This window comes from Entelurus aequoreus, linkage group LG17, assembly GCF_033978785.1.
Source record: "Entelurus aequoreus isolate RoL-2023_Sb linkage group LG17, RoL_Eaeq_v1.1, whole genome shotgun sequence".
In the NCBI taxonomy this organism is placed as follows: Eukaryota; Metazoa; Chordata; class Actinopteri; order Syngnathiformes; family Syngnathidae; genus Entelurus; species Entelurus aequoreus.
Genome location: NC_084747.1, coordinates 34,800,162 through 34,820,715, shown reverse-complemented (window position 1 = coordinate 34,820,715; position 20,554 = coordinate 34,800,162). Strand labels below are relative to the sequence as shown.

General features: G+C 39.1%; 1 protein-coding gene across 1 annotated transcript in view; it reads right to left on the bottom strand.

Annotated features, from left to right (window-relative positions):
* sh2b3 (SH2B adaptor protein 3) overlaps window positions 1-20,554 on the bottom strand; it is a 131,755-nt gene that overhangs the window by 67,507 nt on the left and 43,694 nt on the right. The window contains exon 2 of the mRNA XM_062025567.1: window positions 6,831-7,958. Coding sequence (XP_061881551.1) covers window positions 6,831-7,931 — 1,101 coding nt within the window. The 5' untranslated portion in view covers window positions 7,932-7,958. The remainder of the gene's footprint in view (window positions 1-6,830; window positions 7,959-20,554) is intronic.

The window sequence follows — 20,554 nt, the reverse complement described above, 5'->3', positions numbered from 1 at the left end:
CTGCACTTTTTGTCCATATAGATTAAAATAGTGTTCATGTATGAGATCTCGTTTTACACACGGGGCTGGACAACTATGGCCAAAATGATAATCAAGATTATTTATATCAATATTGAAATCACGATTATTAATGAATGTATACATGTATATATATATATATATATATATATATATATATATATATATATATATATATATATATATATATATATATATATATATATATATATATATATATATATATATATATATATATATATATATATATATATATATATTAGAGATGCGCGGATAGGCAATTATTTCATCCGCAACCGCATCACAAAAGTCGTCATCCACCCGCCATCCACCCGAACTAACATTTTATCAAAACCACAACCGCCCGCCACCCACCCGTTGTTATGTATCTAATATAGACGATGCAAGGCATTAATATCTCTTGCGTGGCATTAATAGCTCTTGGCCACGCATTAGAGGCTAAGAGATATTAATGCGTGATAATATTATTTATCATTATTATAATATTATTGTCATTTCCATTAAGAAAGTGTTGACTATTATTGTTATTTTTTTACCTGGTCTTTAGTATTCCCACGTTTGCTGCCGGCGATGCCATCTTTTTATTTTTTTCTTCTTCTTCTGTTGTGTTGTGTTGTGTTGTGGTGTGCTGTGTCACGCCAAATGTCTTCCCCCTACAAAAACTCCCCCCTCACTTCTATCCGATTTCTATCACAAGTTTCCATTGGGGGGCCTGGAGGTATTGTTGCATTTTTTTCATTGCACCCCTGATTTTCCTTGTTTTTGTGCTTGCTCTCCTTTTTTGTTTTCTTTCTCTCCTTAGCTGCCATGGCGCCAGGGGGAGGGCAAGAAGAGCTGAGCGCACCTGTAAGCAATCACCACCAGGCTTCTTAAGTTGATTGCGTCCACCTGGTGGTGTTGGATATTTCTCTGTTGTTAACTCGCTGTCAGGCCACATGCCTGCTCCTGGTGTAGTTCTGCCAGCTCTAAGTATTTCCTGTATACTTTCTATTGAGTATTAGAAAATGACTTTTTTGTGCCCAGCCTCTTCCTTGCCTCCCTCTAGGCACCTTTCTTTTGTACTTTGTTTTTTACTAGTTTTTTCGTGGCACAGGCCTACTACACCATTGTTTTTTGTATTTCCTCCCAAGCTTTGGATTAAAGCTTCTTGTGCTCAGTGCTGTCATCTCCTCTTTGCTCCTGGGTTACCGCGTAACCTTCCATCTGTGAGGATGTGGAGATCTTAGCTGACGACACAGTTTTCTCTATTCACGGTTCAGATGCAAATACAGACAAATACAAACACAGACAATGACCAGAGCAACAGAGTGGCTAAACGAGTCCTGCCTTATGCTGATCCAACACTAAATAAGCTGGATCCTACACTAAATTTTAAAAATCATGTTAAAAAGGTATGTGATGTTCTGAAATACAACATTGCCAACTTCCAGCTCGTTATCATTGGAAGCAGCTAAATCGTTTTTCAATGCAATGTTCATATCACATATTTTGTACTGTATGTCATCATGGTCTCAAGCCAAACACACCATTTTAAATTCTCTCAGATCATTACATAGTTTTCAAGTTGGCAATCAAGCACTGAAAATCCTCAAAAAAAGTCTCAGCAATACCAACACTGTAACATCCTTGCAAAATACAGTATACTTGGCTTTGAAAACTTGATAAGGTACTCCAATATATGCCTGGTACATAAGATTCTAAATGATGCTGCTCCTTCTAAACTAAACTAAAATATACGTTCAGCTACACTCTCAACTAACAAGCAGAGTGTAAGGTCTATATCTACAGGTGACTGTAATGTCCCAAAAAAAAGTCTGCCTTCTCCCAATCAGTCGGATGCCTTTGAAAGATGGAGACGAACTTGCTAATTTCCTCCTTGATAGGTAAGTCAGGCATTTACGTTTTCTTATTACTTGTAATAAATGGAAATGGACATTTCGTATGTAAACTATATTGAACAATACAGTCTATGACCTTGTCTAACAAAGCTAGTATGTTTGTGCAACGAATGCTTAGTGTGATGGTGCTTCGCTCCTAGTGTAATGCTTAGCATGCTAGCCCGGTCAATGACACATCGACATATAGGCTAACGGGGGAAATATAGGCCCATTAGCCTGTATGTCAATGTGTATTAGAACTGACAGGGCAAAATATATTTTCGACAAACAAAACCTATGTGGATATGGGTAGTGTCAGTGCCTATTTCGTTCTCAATATGCTGATACGCTGAGGAAGTGGGTTCCAACTAGGGCTGCAACTAACAACTAATTTGATAATCGATTAATCTGTTGATTATTACTTTGATTAATCGATTAATAATTGGATAAAGGAGACAAACGACATTTCTATCCTTTCCAGTATTTTTTTTTTTTTTTTAAACAGCATACTGGCACCATACTTATTTTGATTATTGTTTATCAGCTGTATGTACATGTTACAGTTTATAAATAAAGGTTTGTATAAAAATGTTTAAAAAAAAAAAAATAATAAAATTAAAATAAATAAATAAATTTGAAAAAAGTAGCCTCTGTGCATGCGCATAGCATATATCCAACGAATCGATGACTAAATTAATCGTCAACTATTTTTATAATTGATTTTAATCGATTAGTTGTTGCAGCTCTAGTTCCAACATTAGCACGGCTGTCATCATGGCAATGTGAAACGTATGAAGACAGCCAAATCACATTATAAAATAATTCCTCATTCGAATAGCCAATAGCCATACCTTGGTAAAATGTCTCCTCATTAGTTTTGGGCATACATTAGGCTGTTAAGCATGTTCTACCTATTTTCACCAGTATAACTATTGCTAGCGTTGGTTGTAGTTTGTTTTAGTCTTTGTTTTCTGATGGTACTGACAATAACCATATGATTGCCTTTTGTTGTGAGATTTGTGATTGACAAAACGCTCGTCTATTCAGCTATTATGGTCCCAGCACCTCAAACCCTAGTAAGAGGCAGTGGAAGTCTGAAGTTCCTGGGAGTAGCCCAGTCGATTTGGCTGCGTATCTGGCAACCTCAGTCAGGGAGAAAGGGAGGGGACTACAGAATTTTGACCGTGATTGCAGTACCATTTCTGGCCACATTATTACATATAGCACTTTTAAGCACAATTGTTTGATTCAGATAATTGCTGTCAGATTTGACCAAACAAACCGTACTAAAAGAGCAAACACATCAGAGTTTTTTTTAAGCGTACCAAGACATCACAAGTATGAACATTTAACATCTGGTAAATTTAGTGTAATAATACTCAGCTTGGTTGCTTTCACAACATGACAAAACACAATGTGAACATCACTAATCAGCAAAGAGAAAAACAGAAATGTCAAAATAGCAAGAGTGTGTGTGTGATGTCACATGGCAAATTCACCAGCAATATTAAGTGTTGCCTTTTGCACACATGAAAACAACAGTGGCAAAGAGATGATTTAAAAAAGGAGGGGGGAGTCCCCCTGAGACTAAAACAGCTGGATGACGGAAATGACTTTCTGCATCCTCTTTGTGTCGTGTAAGATTTTTTTAGTATGTGACGCTGCTGACGCACTAAAGATAAGAAAACTAAAATATAAAGCTTCTTAAGGGCTTTTGTCCCACTGATTGTACTACATCCATTAATTCCCATGTCTACAAATCCCTGGTGGTGTAATGGTACATGCTTATGCTTTTCATGGCAGAGGGCATGGGTCCGATTCCCGGCCAGGTTTGTGGCAGAAAGGTCATCAAGTGTGAAAATTAAACCAAAACCATTAATATGATTGGCTCAATGTGGCTATGGAGCCAGAATACTGACAGCAAGTAAAAACTTGGTAGCCTATTATAAACAAAAAAAAGTTGCATTGACACTAAAACAATTATTGGTATTGTAAAATGTTGAATGAAAAAATTTAACAGAAAAAACTGAAAAAAAACAATATTTTGGAGGGATATATATAGTTTTGTTTTTTGTGTTTTTCAATGTCAATTTTCAGATTTTTTATTTACCCTGTGTATTAGTTCTGTATTTTCAACCTGCCGTTTTTCAGATTCAGTTTTCTTTTATTCACTTTCATCTGCTGGCAGGGTTTTTACATCCCGGTGAGGTGAAGATGGGGGCGTGGCTTGTAGTGTGATAACTCGCTTCCTGATTTTTAGGAGAGTCTGCGCTATCGACATGTATGGATAGATCGATAGGTAAATAGATGCCACATTAAACATAATTGTATTTAGCATTTTTAACGGTGGCAGAGGGGTTAGTGCGTCTGCCTCACAATACAAAGGTCCTGAGAAGTCGTGAGTTCAATCCCGGCCTCGGGATCTTTCTGTGTGGAGTTTGCATGTTCTCCCCGTGACTGCGTGGGTTCCCGCCGGGTACTCCGGCTTCCTCCCACCTCCAAAGACATGCACCTGGGGATAGGCTGATTGGCAACACTAAATTGGCCCTAGTGTGTGAATGTGAGTGTGAATGTTGTCTGTCTATCTGTGTTGGCCCTGCGATGAGGTGGCGACTTGTCCAGGGTGTACCCCGCCTTCCGCCCGATTGTAGCTGAGATAGGCTCCAGCGCCCCCCGCGACCCCAAAGGGAATAAGCGGTAGAAAATGGATGGATGGATGGAATTTCCTTGCATTTGTTAACAGGGCATGTCTGCCACTACCAATCTCCTTAATGTGGCGTCTAGCTGCACGCTGAGCTGTAAGCCCAGTCACCAAACTCTCTTCCCTCTACATCTACGGTGTCCAAAGTGCGGCCCGGGGGCCATTTGCGGCCCAGAGCTCGGTTTTTATTGGCCCGCGACACATTCTATAGACAAACTAAACGGGTCCCAAATTAGAACAAAAAACTATAAAAAATTAAACGGGACCAAATCCCCCCGAAAATGGGACCTGAAAACCAAAATTGCCAACAACCTGAACGTCTTACTTTATAAGGTCTTTGAGGATTTCCGTGTGTCCTGTCATGATGAAAAAGTGTTGTGGAGGGGGCCGTGGCCTGCGGGCCTGCCGCGGAGCGGGGTGTGTAAGGGCCAGCCTCGAAGACAGCAGCAGGTGAGTAGATTGCCCAGCTGGGGCTTGTTATCTAATCACCTGTGACCCTTATTAGCAGCAGCCGAGACGAGACACATGGTGGGGAGTTGGAGCAGAGACACGCCAGACTGAAAAGGCCTAAGTATATATTGCTGAAAAGCAAACGAGACTTGTGTATGACAATAAAAGACTGTCTCAAACCTGTACACCGGGCTCACAAAAGATATATCGGACTCAGGAGAACCCACCCACCATAGAGAGACTTCCACAAGTGTACACAATTCTTGTGAGACATATGTTTTTGAGTGTACTAAAGCTCTCAAAAGCATTTCAGTTGACGGTATAATAGCGATATTAGTAAATACAAGCTTACTTTCGAGCACAGTTAATATAAATACAAATAACATCATTATTAAAATAATCCTGAATTATTGTATTGCTTTGTTATCCATAACACAAAGCTAAGATGTAGAAGTTTTTTTCAAATGTTAGCATATGTTCACCTACATTGTTTTGGTTTGAGTATTTTTCATATACAAAATGTATAAAAGTGGCCCTCGCATCCTTCAATTTTTCTCTATGTGGCCCTCGCTGGAAAATGTTTGGACACCTCTGCTCTACATGTAAAAATCATACCAGTAAACTTGAAAGTCAAAAACAATTTAACTGAACCCGAAAAACAAAAAGTTGAAAATAAAAACACTTTATCACCTAAAGGGGAACTGCATTTTTTATTTTTTTATTTTGCCTATCATTTACAATCCTTATGTAAGAGATGTTTTTCTTTTTTTATATATTCTAAATCGTAAATAAATGTGATCAAAAGTCTGCATACAATGGAGCCTATAGGACTCGCTATATTCTGCCAATAAAGGCCCTTAAAAAAACATCCAAACACCTCAATCAAGGTTTTATATACACACTGTAAGTATATATGTAATTTAGTAATGGGCAAATGTATATGAACATTTTATATTTACATATTTTATTGATTTTAAGCATGTGCGGCGCATTAATTTCAAAAACGCATCACAACGTTCGCTTTTTTTCAACAACATCACCGATTATTACTCACTGCAAACTTCATGAGAGCCAACAAACATAATAAAACATCACATACGATACAATGTCTGTTGTCATTAGGATGCCAATTGATAGACTCGTGTTATAGTCCCGTTTAGATAAAGAATGACTCATAATCCTTGCGAAGAAAAGGGGGGTGGAACCAAGCATCTTAATGTCGTTCTCGCCATATCCAAGTCTAAAATGGCTGTCAAAGTGTACCAACTTGTCGGAATACGTCCTTGTCCTTCTAATATCCAGGTGAGAGGTATGATTTATGATCTACAATAAACTTCAAGGAAGCATCTTACCAATCAATGATATCAATATAGGCACAAAAGCTTGTGATCACGGCACCGCTATAAATAGTTTGTCTGCGTTTGCGCTTATAATAACAATATCTTTAATACTTGGTGAATATTCAAGTCACACAATGTAAATTGAGTGTTTTGGGTGGTTTTTGGATGTTATTTATGGGGTTTTATTGGCAAAATAGAGGAGCTCCCATTAGCTCCGTTGTAAGCGGAATATTTTTTACCAAAAAATACATCCGCCGTCATGTCTTCCATAATGATTGTGAACAATAGGCAAAAAAAATAAATAAAATGCAGTTCCCCTTTAATGTCTGTGTTTGATTTTTCAGCTTGGAAAAAAATATTCTGAAAAATGGTGACTTATGGTAATTGATTCAAACAACTGTGTGCATGAACATGTGTTCTTACCTTTGGAGGATCATAGAGCTCCAACTGGTAGCTCTCGCCTCCTCTGCCTTCAGCGTCCCTGATCCTCCTGACCAGCAGGCGGCAGCGCTGCCAGCGCGGCTGCGAGTCTGAGATGGTGTCGTCCACGAGCAAGTACCTCAGCTGACCTTCTTTACAGCAGCTGTTGAACTCTGACCTGCGTAACCAACGGAAACGATCCAGGAGGTTGGAAGCTACTCCAGATAATGACGGTGAAGCTGCAGGCGCCACGTCAGAGTTCAGTGAAGAGCGGGTTTGTGAGAAAGAGGAGGGTTGCTCAGACGTAAAGCGCACACTGCTGTTTGAGGGGCTGATGACGGCATGGGTAGGGTTGCTGGCAGACAGGTCCTGTGATGAGGGGGGCCTAGGAAGAGGCCGTTTCTTAAAAAGCCGCCTGACAGATTGCCGAATCTGACTAAAGGAGAAGTGTGTGACATCGTGTGCAGGATTGGAGGCTGAGGAGTCAGATATTTGTCGACTGTCTGTGCCGGACAGCTCCTCGTTACTATGGCTGCGGAACAGCACCGACCCGCTTCCGAAACTACGGGTCAAGCCCCTGAGCAGCACTGGGTTTCTTGATCGGGGGTTTCCTGGGGCACACCGCAGCAGTTCCTCTTGCTCCCTACACACCACAACCGGCTCAACTTTGGGGGACACCACCGCGAAGCGAGCGGCTCCTCCGGCTTGTCGACCCGCCTCCCGGTAGTCTTGCACCCCAGACAAAGAGGTGATCCGTAATCGACCGATCATGGTCTGCGAAGGAATGGGAGGGGCCACCGTAGCGGAATTGCTGGCAGCGGTGGGGCAGGTGCTCTGCTGGAGGAGAGAGCCATCTTTGTCGACCTCGTATGTGAAGTGCTGCTGGAAGAGGTCAGTGAACTGCTTGGAGAACGTCTCCGGCGGGAGGACCTCATGTTGGGAGCGCTCCCTGGCAAAGCTCCGGTAGTGTCCCGCAAGTTGGCGCGCAGTGGCGATGGCGTGCAGCTCGCAGAACTCTCTCCAGCCTCTCGGGGGCGCTGCAACGCCAGGGCCGCCTCCTGATGTTGCACTGGTGTTGGCTGGATGGAATGTGTTACCATTCATTGCAGTTACCAGACCGGCTGAGAATCACTGCAGAGAAACACACAAACATTTTTGTCAAGAAAACACCCGTAGTTCGATTTTATCCGCCTTTTATCTCAAACAGTACACATTGAATTACTTGAGTCAGCAACAAAATCTCTGTAAAAAAAGAAAAAATAGAAAAGTGAATCTAGACCACCAGTCAGTTGAAGCCCGCCTCCCTATCAAATTTGGAGTTCATCGGATCTTCCAGTGAAGACGAATAATGTGAGAAGCAGAAAAAAAAAGGAAAAATTTAAAATGATTAAATCTCTTTGCACAGATTGCAGAAGGTTATGTATGCGAAATGAATGAATACAGAATTAAGTCATTGAGACAGACACTGAATGAGGTCTGACGAAGGAAGTATGGTTGGAAAATTTCTCAATCAACCACACTGCCGACTCTGCCATCTGTACGCCGGGTTGTTGACACGTGACCGATTTCAAGGCGCAGCCCCACTCCTGCTTCGGTTTTCTTTTTTGCTGTTGAGTTGAAATGCTCACTGATCACAGTTAGGATTACCACCGGGACACAAGAATTTGTCTTGACATGAATTGAGAATCATTAAATTGGGCACAATACAACCACTTTGACACATGGTCATACAGTATGTTTATGTTGCTAGGGTTCTTTTGCAATGTGCAACAAAAGATAACAAGATTTGACCTGAAATACAAACCTCATTTGTAAACAAACAGACCATGGTGTGGCCTCATGAAAATTCATTTTTGGACATGCTGACAACAAGATTACCTCTGAAGTTAATTCTTATGCAACAAGTATGCTTTAAGGTGCTTTCACATCCAGAGGTTGCTGATTTCAAATATTACTTAAAAGAGACCTATGATGATTTTTACCTTTTTGCTCTCATAAATGTTGTTACATTGTTGGATACTCAGGGTAAACAATGACAAGATGGTTCATGCATTTGGGCGTGAGCTTGCACGCAGTTTTGAATGCCTTTGGTCGCTGTGTTTTGTGGTCTTTATTTAAAAGTGGACACAGTGTGGTGGACGTACAGTGTGGTAGACGTAATAATGTGGACATCCTAGTATAGTCTGACTGACCTCTCTCCCTATGTTGAGCCGAGACTGCTGCCTATAGCCTCCCGTGTCATTCCATGTGCATTTGTCCACAACATTTTAGATGTGCCATTACGAAGTTGGATCAGCTGCTAAACTCTGATGAAAAAGACGACGTCATCGTGACATTACTACTTGGTTTGAGGAAACACTAGAGAAGGCAGAGTGAAGTATTATTTTTATCAAATCGTGGCACAATAACACAGGTGTGCGACATGCAGGACATATATGCTGGCATTGTGCACCACACAAGGTGTATATAAAGTTGTGACCGTTGACTATATACAGTGTTTATAAATTATTTTTAACCGTGTCTTAAAACAAAAAAAATATTGCTTTGATATTCATCTTCAAGACATATTTTTAACAGTGTTACATTTTCAAAAGATACATTCTGATACTTTTGGAAAGGGTGGAGCGTGGAGGGGTTAATTTGCAATCCAAAAGGAACGCCTCCACACATAAACTCACAGAGCTGGTTATAAATGTGACCGTAGAGCAAAATTCACACTATATCCAATACATATTATCTTGACCACTAAGAAGAATGTTAAATGTGGATTGGTCATAGGTCCCGTTTAATTACAATTGGTCTGATTTGCCTCGGTTGGGTTTCCATTAGAAAAATCTAAATCTGTCACAACAAATCATATGAGATCTCTTACTTATCTCTGAAGGCCACAAGACTATGAACAGGACAAGCTACAAATCACAACATTGAGCATAATTGTCCTTTGCTTACAACCTTTTGGAGAATCAACAGTATCAGTCAGGTGTATAGACACAGTTTCACATTCAATTGCATTACCAAGTGTCTCCAAAGTTTTAACAGGTACAGTGGTGCCTCGGTTTTCTTACGCCCCACTTTTTGTAAGAATCGATTTTAGCTGAAAGTTTTCCCCGCTTTTCTTATACTGTCTCTGTTATCGTACCGCCAAACATTGCGCCAAACAAATTAGTCTGTTTGCCTGTGTATCATACCAGGAAATTAACTGCCCAAACAAAGAATCCCATGCGTTGGTTCTTTAGTCGTGTTCTGTTATCAATTCACCTAGTGATTCCCAAAATTTCCAAATTACTGCTTTTAGCCTGTTTTTAACTGTGCATCCGGAAGTCATTCTCCCCCAACTCTGTTGCCCCTCTATGAGGTCACCACTGGTTGATTCTGTAGTTCTTTACCAACTAACACAGTTACGCCACAAACCTATGTGCTTTATTTTAAATCTAGTACAGCTGCAATATAACCAATAACCCACTGTTTAATTTAAAACAGAACTTGTCTTTTTCATTCATCATTTATAAGTATTTCTCACTGCTTTCTGTGTGTACAACTCAAATATTGTGTATCAAAAGGTTTTGTGTTTATATTTTTGGGATTAATAGGATATGCAATATCTTTTATGGAGGTACCACTGTACTGTATTGGTGAAGATGACAAGCTGCTTGAGTATGATTGACAAAACATGTCTATGAAGGTTCTCATTCATCCAGGTCATTGTCATCTCAGGGCTAGTTCGGACCAATCTAAGTCTAGGAGCACGAACTGATGAAACCTACTCGGATGAGCAGCGAAACGTCTTCCAAGACAAACCAAGCAGTCCAGTTGCGATTGATTGAACGCCCTGAGATTGACGAAACATTTATAAGTTGTATACACAACAGGAAATTAACTCTAAACGTTTAGGTTCAAACTCAAAGGTTAATTTCCTATAACAATGATTGTGGAAGAGGTTCAATAATTTTCTTACCTACAGTTGGTGTGGTCCTTAACCGGGTTTCATTACTGAAAAAGTAAACAGCACTTTGTGTGGATTATTTTAGATGTTTAAGTTCCCTTAAAACACTGTAAGGGGTCATTAGCATTAAAAACAGTATCGGTATTTGAATAAAAATACCTTTTTTTGCAGCAACCTCAAATCTTCCTTAAATTCAATAATGCTGAAAAATCACATTCCTAATGGAGCTTTAAGCAGAAGAATAGCCACTGATGATGCCAAGCAGTTGCTCTCATAATCAGAAAGGCATGGTGCCACAGTTTTAGGAATTAACCATTTATCTCGACAAAGAGGCTGTTTGTAGTCATGGCTATCCAAAGGAAAAGCAGATCCTGTTCATCACTTCTTCAAACCCCCTGCCTTTATATGCTTGAGGATACTTGATTGGAGCTTCAGTCTTTGAGGAAGTACAAATGCAGGTAAAAATAAGTTTCTAGCTGGATGACATTCGAGGATTTAAAGATAACTCTATTGTCATTTTAATGACTAAAACAAGACTTTAAGAGTCAGCATGCGCCTATAATACATACCATCTTCCTCCCAGCAGAAAAGGGTCTTTTCTACACACAGGAAGCATGAGTGTATGCGTGTATAATGGTGTATGGTTGAATGTGGGTTTCAGTGTTGGCGGGGGGGGGGGGGGACACACACTCCGTAATCCAACAGATCACAGAAAACCACAAGAAAAAGAAAGGGGGCTTCTTTGTGTTTCAGCAAAAACATGCTACAACATGACTGGTTATCTCTCAACCAAATCTCTAGCCGTGTCCTCAGTGACGCCACTCGCAGGCAAACGCTTCTTCACATGGTGTCATGCAAAAAGCCTATTTTTTCTAAATTGGAACATACTGACGCCAATGTAGGGGGGTGGAGAAACTTGGCATGGCCCAATATTGCGTCACTAAAGTTCCTAGAGGAGTCCGGTCACAACAACTAATTCCCTTCCTATACTTAAAAGCATGCATCGGTGCGTGCCCTCCTTGTGCCCCTGCAGCTGGCCCCCCCAGAAGGCTCTTTCTATCTGTATGGCCAGCCCAGCGATGACTCAGCAATGAGTGACTCAACATGCACACACACTTCCTCTCCATTGCATGCCTCTGGCGGGTGGAGGGGTCGTGGTGGGAACAGTGGTTGTTAGTCGCCACTGTTCCCATGGTTGTCATCCTCATGCGTGCACCTCCAGATGTGCTCGCATTAACACACCTTGGAGTTATGGATTCCAGTTGTGAGGAAAAACGTCACTTTTTTTGTATGAACTTGACTCTTGGCTCTTCCTATGGCAGGGCTATTCAACTAGTGACCCGCGGGACAAATCAGGTCCCATATGAAGTTCAAAAGTTGGGAGCCCCTAACATTTTTGCAACAGATTCCAGAAACCAGTAAAGAGTATTCTTCATAGCTCCCGAGAACCAGCATCCTCTGTTGTGGAGATTTGGTTTGCAAACAAATTTCAGAAAAAAAAAGCCCTGTTATGCAAAACACAAATGTCCACTGCAGAGGATGCTGAAAGATATAGAGTGGGGATCGCCAACTGCCAAACCGCGATCCAGACCAGACGCCGTCCCATACTGATCTGGACCTAATGTAAGTATTCTAAGTTTTGACAGAGCCCTTCTATTTTGACCGCAGCAACTTTTATATTCTTTACGATACTGGTTCATGGGATCAGGAAATACACTGACCAATTGCATGCGAGTCAAACAAGCCCACATGATACTTATATTTGTGCATTCCAGGTGGAAAACACAGTGATTCTAAATGCAGAGACAGATGAAAGAAAAACGATGAGTGACCCGGAAGAATGAGTTATACCCACAGAAATAAGAGGGAAACGAGTGAGACTTACGCAGAAGGAGAACAAAGACGAGTGAGCGTTAGAAGGGAAAAAAGAGCAATACGTCCCCGCTTGATCACTGTGACCAGAGTTCCCGGACATTCACATTACAACAGAAGAACTATAAGTGTTAAGTTGAGTCCCAATTTGAATTTAAAAAATATATTTTAGGTCCCAAAATAGTCCCCCTCAAAAAGTGTAGTAAAAATGTGATTATCATCTTTCATAGACCTTCAGACCGATCCATAGACAAAGTTGTTTTTTAATGTCCTTCCACATCTTTTTTTGGACATGAGTAAAGAGTGGAGGCACTAGGCTCATGGCGCATTCTATTTGTACTGGGAAGTCGGAATGTCCGAGTATCTAGTCGAAGTTTCAACTAGAACGCCCCCCGAGGTCGAATTTCCGATTCGAAGAGTCCTTCCCGCCCTTCGATTTGGATTCAAAGATGGCTGCTCTGAGTGTAAATAATAATAGAAGCTCCTGTGATATTTGTTATTAGCACTTCTGACTATGTTGTGGTCGCACTAAATCCGCCATATACGGAGCATTGGACGTTTATATCTGGTAATGTTACTGCAGTGTAAAATAAATGGTTTCATGTGTTTTATAAGTTTATACGTTTTATATCAATAGCGCCTTTATGTTTCGTCTTCACCCACCTTGGTTGAAGGTGGCAGAAGGCGTGCATATTTTTTTAAATTTAGATATCAGATAAGGAGTGCAAGAATAGGTTTTGTGGATGTGGCCATATTATTTCCGAGCTCGTTATTGAAACACTCCTAACTCGGCTTTGACATCATTGCCCGGTCTGACTTGCAACTTCCGAGGTTAATGGAACACACCGTTATATGCAAACCTGCTATTCCATACACTTTGTACTAGAGGATATCAAAGAAACGTACACGGTATAATAAAAATCAAATACTGGCCAACTTTGATACAAGTAGTCTAAAATGCGTCAAAAAAGCAGAATGTACATGTTTGGATATAAAACTAAATCTAGTATAGTTTTTCCAAGCATAAAAAAATGCAACCCACATGTCAGTTCTTTCACGCTCACTGGTATAACTACAAACCACACCTACATCGGCCACAGGCTAGGTCTGAGCTATAACGCCGAATCTACTGTACCAACGGTGCTGCTCAAACACACAGACTACAAATCCAAAACAGGCAACATAGCCTTTATTGGACATACCCACGCGTCAGACAGCTGCTTATACAAATTGTCTTCCAAGAAAGCAGCTTGCAATGAGAATCGAGAAAATTATCTTTCTTACAGTCACTAAAAACGGATTCATTTAATTGTCCATAACACATAACTAATCTGCCGTGACTGGTATTAAAAATGTCCGCAAAAAAAACAGCTTTAAACATTCATGGAAATTTCTAAACAATCCCAGTGACCTTGTGATGGGCATTTTAAAAAAAACTGCAGAGGAACAAATCAGCAGATTCGTGGCTAATCAAGTCGGTTAGTTTCAGTCTTCATCATGGAGGTTCTCTGTTTCACATTACCACACAGACTGGAGGCCACAAGACTCCAAATAGTAACATCAAAATAAACTATGCCTCTTTCTCACCTCTTCTAATTTCGCCACACTTCATAGGTGTAGCAAAACTAAGCTCGTCCTGTCTTCCTGAGCCAACGCTAATCGAGCAGGAAGTAAGCAGGATGCATAACAGACACACGCCAATTGGTCTTGTCGGCACGAGTTACCTCATGACTCGCTGGTTTGATTTTTAACAAAGCGCTTAAAATGGACCTCTGAGCATCTTGGGATGGACGCCCTCAGATAGAAAATGTATGGCGACTAAATGTTTGTATCAATATTTAAATTATGATTATTATGAATCACTATTATTCATTATGTTATGTAAAAAATATGTTATTACACTTTGTATTTTGAACAAATAGTATGAGAACCTGGCTTTCTTTTCAAAATGAAACTTAAAATAAAAATAATTCATAAGTAATAAGATTAAATTTACAAATGACAAAAGGCTAATTAAAAAAATATGCCATTGAAGAGTCCGTTCATAAATTGCAAACAAGTGAAAGAAAAAAATGTGCTTAAAAGACACATGCTACAAGGAACACGGTGTACTGCTTGTCACTATACGATTGGTACGGGAAGACACGATCAGTCCACGCCATGCCTCATCCCAAGTGCAGGACTAATAGACTCAAAGCCTCCATTGTCCCACACGCCATCAGACTGTACAACTTCTCTGGGGGTGAGGGGGATACTGGGATGACAGGGGATGCAAAGCAATAACAATACTGAAATAAACTGCAACAAAAACAGTGCAATTAACAGTGCAATAAACAGCAATAACAGTGCAATACATTTTAAAGGTGCAATATACACATCACATCTTTCATATAATCGACAGTATTACAGTTTTTCTTCATTTTTTTATAACATGGTCACTACTGCCTAGTTTATCTGGTTATATTCTTATTTTTACTGTTATATTTGTATTCTTAGTTACTTTTTATTTTTATTCTTATTATTATATTTTCTATTTTATTTCCATTTATACCCCCATTATTTACTTTTTAAATTAATCTCAATTCTGTACACTGCTGCTGGAATTTTAATTTTCCTGAGGGAACTCTCCTGAAGGAATCAATAAAGTACTACCTATCTATCTATCTATCTATCTATCTATCTATTTCCGTCAACTTGTTTTACGGCAGTTATTTCCGTGCACGCTGTCACTGCTACCATGGTTTTCTTTTGTGTAATCTTTATTTGAATAACAATGTCATATAAAAGATTTCATACAAAACAAAACAAACTTTGCTTAATAATACAGTATTTATTTTGAAATCGTACAGAAACCTGGAAGATGTGCTCAGCAGCCTGAAATGGCAAATAAATATTCCTTTTTTTACTACTTTATTTACATCAAATACATTAATTCACAATACAGTAGGGGTGTAACGGTACACAAAAATTTCGGTTTGGTACGTACCTCTGTTTAGAGGTCACGGTTCGGTTAATTTTCGGTACAGTAAGAAAACAACAAAATATAAATTTTTGGGTTATTTATTTACCAAATTTGCAAAATCTTCCACCAAAAATATTTTTCTTAGTGGAATATTTGATGTGAAGTAATAGGAACCTTGGATAACAATAATTCATAATAACATTGATTTTGATTCAATATTATGTTTTAAGCAATGACAGTTTGAAAGAAAAAAAACAGCTTTGTTTTATTAGTCAACATTGCAACTTTTTCTAAATTACATTTAACCTTTAAGCTTTTTTATTTCACTTTTGTTATGTTTTTGTTTATTTTAATAGTATTTTTAGAATGTGCCGTGGGCCTTTAAAACATTAGCTGTGGGCCGCAAATGGCCTCCGGGGCACACTTTTGACACCCCTGCTATAGATAATAAAAAATTAAATCTGATAAATCTTTAGATAAAAAGCAGAGCCTGGCGACGCATGCGCGTTTATCATGACTCTCTCGCTCTCTCTGTCTCTGCCCCTCCCTCACGAATGCTGCTGCACGCACAATTTGTTTTGTTTTTAACCCCTTCTTAACCCTGAACGTACATTGAAAATACCCTAACTCAAAATGCCGTACATTTGAGGCATTTAAGAAACTCCGCCCTGACAGCTCCGCAAAAGAGGACATGTCCGGTGAAAAGAGGACGTAAGGTCAGTCTATCGTAGCGCGTTAGCTGCTAGCATGCCGTGTGTTGTGCCTCGGTGTGCATTGTTTACACAACGTGCGTTACGCTACTTAATATGTCCGTGTGGAAACTCGTTCGGTACACCTCCGAACCGAACCGGAACCCCCGTACCGAAACGGTTCAATAAAATACACGTACCGTTACACCCCTACAATACAGATTATTTAAAAGTATTCTTTTTGTCAGGTAGCAAATAAAGAATTAAGTTACAGTAAGTGTCTTGTGTAAAAAGAAATCAACATTTTAAAAACTAAATTACACGATGGGAGTCATTCATTGCAATGACAGAAGAGTGAAAGTGGTTAAAATCGTAACGATAATATTCCCTATTTTTTTAAATCTACCCCTTGTTCATGATTATATTCTTGTTACCTTTTACTCTTAGGTAAACTATTTTTTATACAAAACCTTAATAAAACAGTCAAATATCACAGAACGTTACGTCGCAGAAGCTCCGTCGTAAAAAAAGTCCAGGAAGTGACGTAATCTTCGCGTATGCATAGACCGATCCTGTCTTCTGGTACAGATCGTGTAGTGACACTGCTCACAGTATTTATAAACAAAAATGTTTGTCTTTGTTATCGTCAACGACCTATTTTTCCATGACGAAAGTAGGACGATAACAAATCAAAAGAAATGCACTATAACTAAAACAATGACAAAATTAATTGACAATTTTGTCAATGAAAGGAAACAAGAAGGATATTTTGACTGAGACGAAATCCAATTATATTGAATTTTGTCCTGAGATGCTTAAAACAAGTTATCCAATCACAGTTGCATGTGGGAGAGGGGCGGGGATAAATCACGGCAGGGATCCAATCAAAATGATTGCCTTTGTAAGGTATAGGAATGTAACGGTGTTATAAATACCGCTGAATTTCGGTTTTAAAGTCTTCTCATTAATACCGTGACGTGGGAAACTTAGTGAGTGTAGTTTTTTTCTGGCGTTTAAGCATTAGTCGGGTCTGTAAATCAACTACATCTCCCAGAATCCTCTGTGCAGTTCAGGGACGGAAAGGAACGCCATGAGCAGGAAGTAAAGTGTGTTCGTATTCATCGTAGATAAAAGGAATTGCTTTTTTGGACAGTACATCTCTCCATAACTGGTTGAGTTATGTTGCTAACAAACAGACAAAAAAGCCCATTCTTCTAAATATTTAACTGAAACAATAGATGTTCCTGCACAATTATTTGCATTTATAAATACTTGTTTGTGGTAAAAAAAAATTATTAGAAAATGTTAACATTATGTTTGTGTTCAATTACAGTAAGCGTGTTTATCCTAAACATTCCTGCCTCTTAATTTTTACACTTTATAGCATTTTTACCACGCTTTTAATAATAATATCCTACCGTGGCCTTAATACTGTGATATTGTACTGTGAGATCTGATACCATTCCAGCCCTTGTAAGGCACAGTGTTTTAATTTTTCACTGGGAAAACTATGGAGTTATATTTGCGCCTTAATTCATGGAAAACCAGACCGTATTGTTACACACCTCAACACAATATGTCTTCTACACCTGGAAGAAAAAAAAGAAAAGACATATGGGCGCACTTCACCTTTGCTGCGGTAGACAACAAGACACTTTTTAAACCCTGTGGCTCGAATTTCTCCGTTAAAAATACATCCAACTTAAGCGCTGTCTGCAGCTGGTTATCCGGACATCAACACAACAGTAAGTAGACCAAAGCTAACATTTTGAAAATACTCATACTGGACTGAAATCCTAAGAAAGACAGAAGCACAGGAGCAAGAACGCTTACTCGATCATTATTTTTGTTGTAGAAATTTTAGGCGAGCTTGTCCGCCAATTTAATAAGCAAGATACCTGTACCATGCACTTTATGATGTTCCCTGCACACTGTTTAGTTATTAAATGCACAATTTGACAACCCAAAATTTTTTCAAGCTAACATACAAAGAAAGATAGGTATGCTAGATATACAGTATATACATGTTCTAGATGTTCAACACTGGTTGCTGTATTCAAACGGGACAGTGACCAACATGCCAATTCTGTACACTAAGTGTAGTAATACGCAATATAAAATAAAACTAATTTGTATCTTCATAAGACTATTTTGGTCATATATTATTCAACATTTGAAAGAAATGCTTAATTTCTGTTAAAATAATAACACACAGCAAGGTTAGTGTGACATTTACTTATTGGTTTATTCATGGAGTGCAGGTCTTGTTGTGAATTTAGTTTTTGAGATACTCTGCAATATAACCTTAAATAAAGTGGATTTAAAGTTAACTTTAGAGATGCGTTATCCTTTGTACTTTATATTTTAGTCAACAGAATTTACTGTAATTTTAGTCGACTAGAATGTTGAGGAATTTAGTCAACTAAAACAAAATAAATTTAGATGACTAAAATATGACTAAAACTAAAATACATTTACATCAAAACACTATTGACTAAAACTAAATAAAAAACTGCTATCAAAATTAACACTGCACTTCAGTGGTCTCCAAAAGTTAAGTGAGCCTTTCTCTAGCATTAAACTGCACACCAAATGTATATTTTTAAGCAGTAGAGAAGTCTGTTTAAGAAAAATATGTATATTTTTATTCTAGTAAGTTAAGCAGGAACTATTTCTATTTAGGAATTTGTTTTTATTTTATTCTGTTCATTTTGTTATTTTGTACAAAAACATTGATTATTGAACAACTATTTTTTCATGTATTTTTTTAGTCCAAAACAAGCACATCTTATCAAGTTCTGTTTGAAGTCAAATACAGTGTTTAAAAATATGTGTGTGTACTGTGTAGATTGTCAATCATCAGATCCTATAATCTAAAAAGTTTTAATTGATGTAAATTGACTCCAGTGTTGCCAATTTGGCGACTTTCTTACTAAATCTAGTGACTTTCCAACTCCACTCAGCTACTTTTTTTCCTTAAATACGACTAGCAACGAATTTAACTTAGTTTTTTCCGGGTGTTTTAAAGAAATGAAAGCACACATCACTCTGCAGTGAATGTCTTCAACGAGTAATGTTGACAAGTAGCGTTGACGAAAGATATACCAAAAAACGTAAATGAAAATATTTTATAACTGTCATGTCACACTAAAATAAATCACTGTTCATTAGAGATGCGCGGTTTGCGGACACAACCGCGGAGTCCGCGGATAATCCGCGGGTCGGGCGGATGCATGACGAAAAAAATTGATTTTAAATAGATTCGGGCGGGTGGCGGTTGAACCAATTCGGAAATATATATACATACATAGTTAAATGTTGTTACCCACATACGAAAAACGAGCAGCACTCTTTGAAACAGGCAATTATTCATCAGGCACTGCTGCAGCTGTCACGCCAAATTTCTTCCCCCTACAAAAACCTCCCCCCCCATGTACTTCCGTGGTCATGTTTCCTCTTACGCCATTGACAGCGATCGATAGCACTTCGGCTTTGACTGCCCGTCGCTGGAAGGATACTTAGTCTTTGACAGCTGCTGGAATCTGAAGAAATCGATTATTGGGTTTTTTTTGTAGAGGAGCGAAAGAGGACAGTCGCGTGCAGGTTAAGGACCCCCGGCAACTTTGTGATTTAATTGGACGCAGCCCCGGAAGTAAATGGGGGAGCGAAGGTTTTTGTAGGGGGAAGAAATTTGGCGTGACACAGCACACCACAACACAACACAACAGAAGAAGAAAAAAATAAAAAGATAGCAACGCCGGCAGCAAACGTGGTACGCGACAAACTAAAAAAGGGAATACTAAAGACCAGGGAAAAAAAATAACAATAATAGTCAACACTTTCTTAATGGAAATGACAATAATATTATAATAATGATAAATAATATAATCACACATTAATATCTCTTAGCCTCTAATGCGTGGCCAAGAGATATTAATGCGTGGCACGCATTGAATGTCGTTGTTATATATATTAGATATATAACAACGGGTGGGTGGCGGGTGGCGGGCGGTTGTGGTTTTGATAAAATGTTAGTTCGGGTGGATGGCGGGTGGATGACGACTTTTGTGATGCGGTTGGGGATGAAATAATTGCCTATCCACGCATCTCTACTGTTCATGTTAATTAGCAAGTCAATAGATTTGATTTGTTCGGGAATGTCACAACCCTCCATTCTTTTGATCAAATTTGATACATTTGACAAGGTAAAACACAATTGTTTCAAATATGAAGAAAACAAACAATCAACAGAAGTTCATTT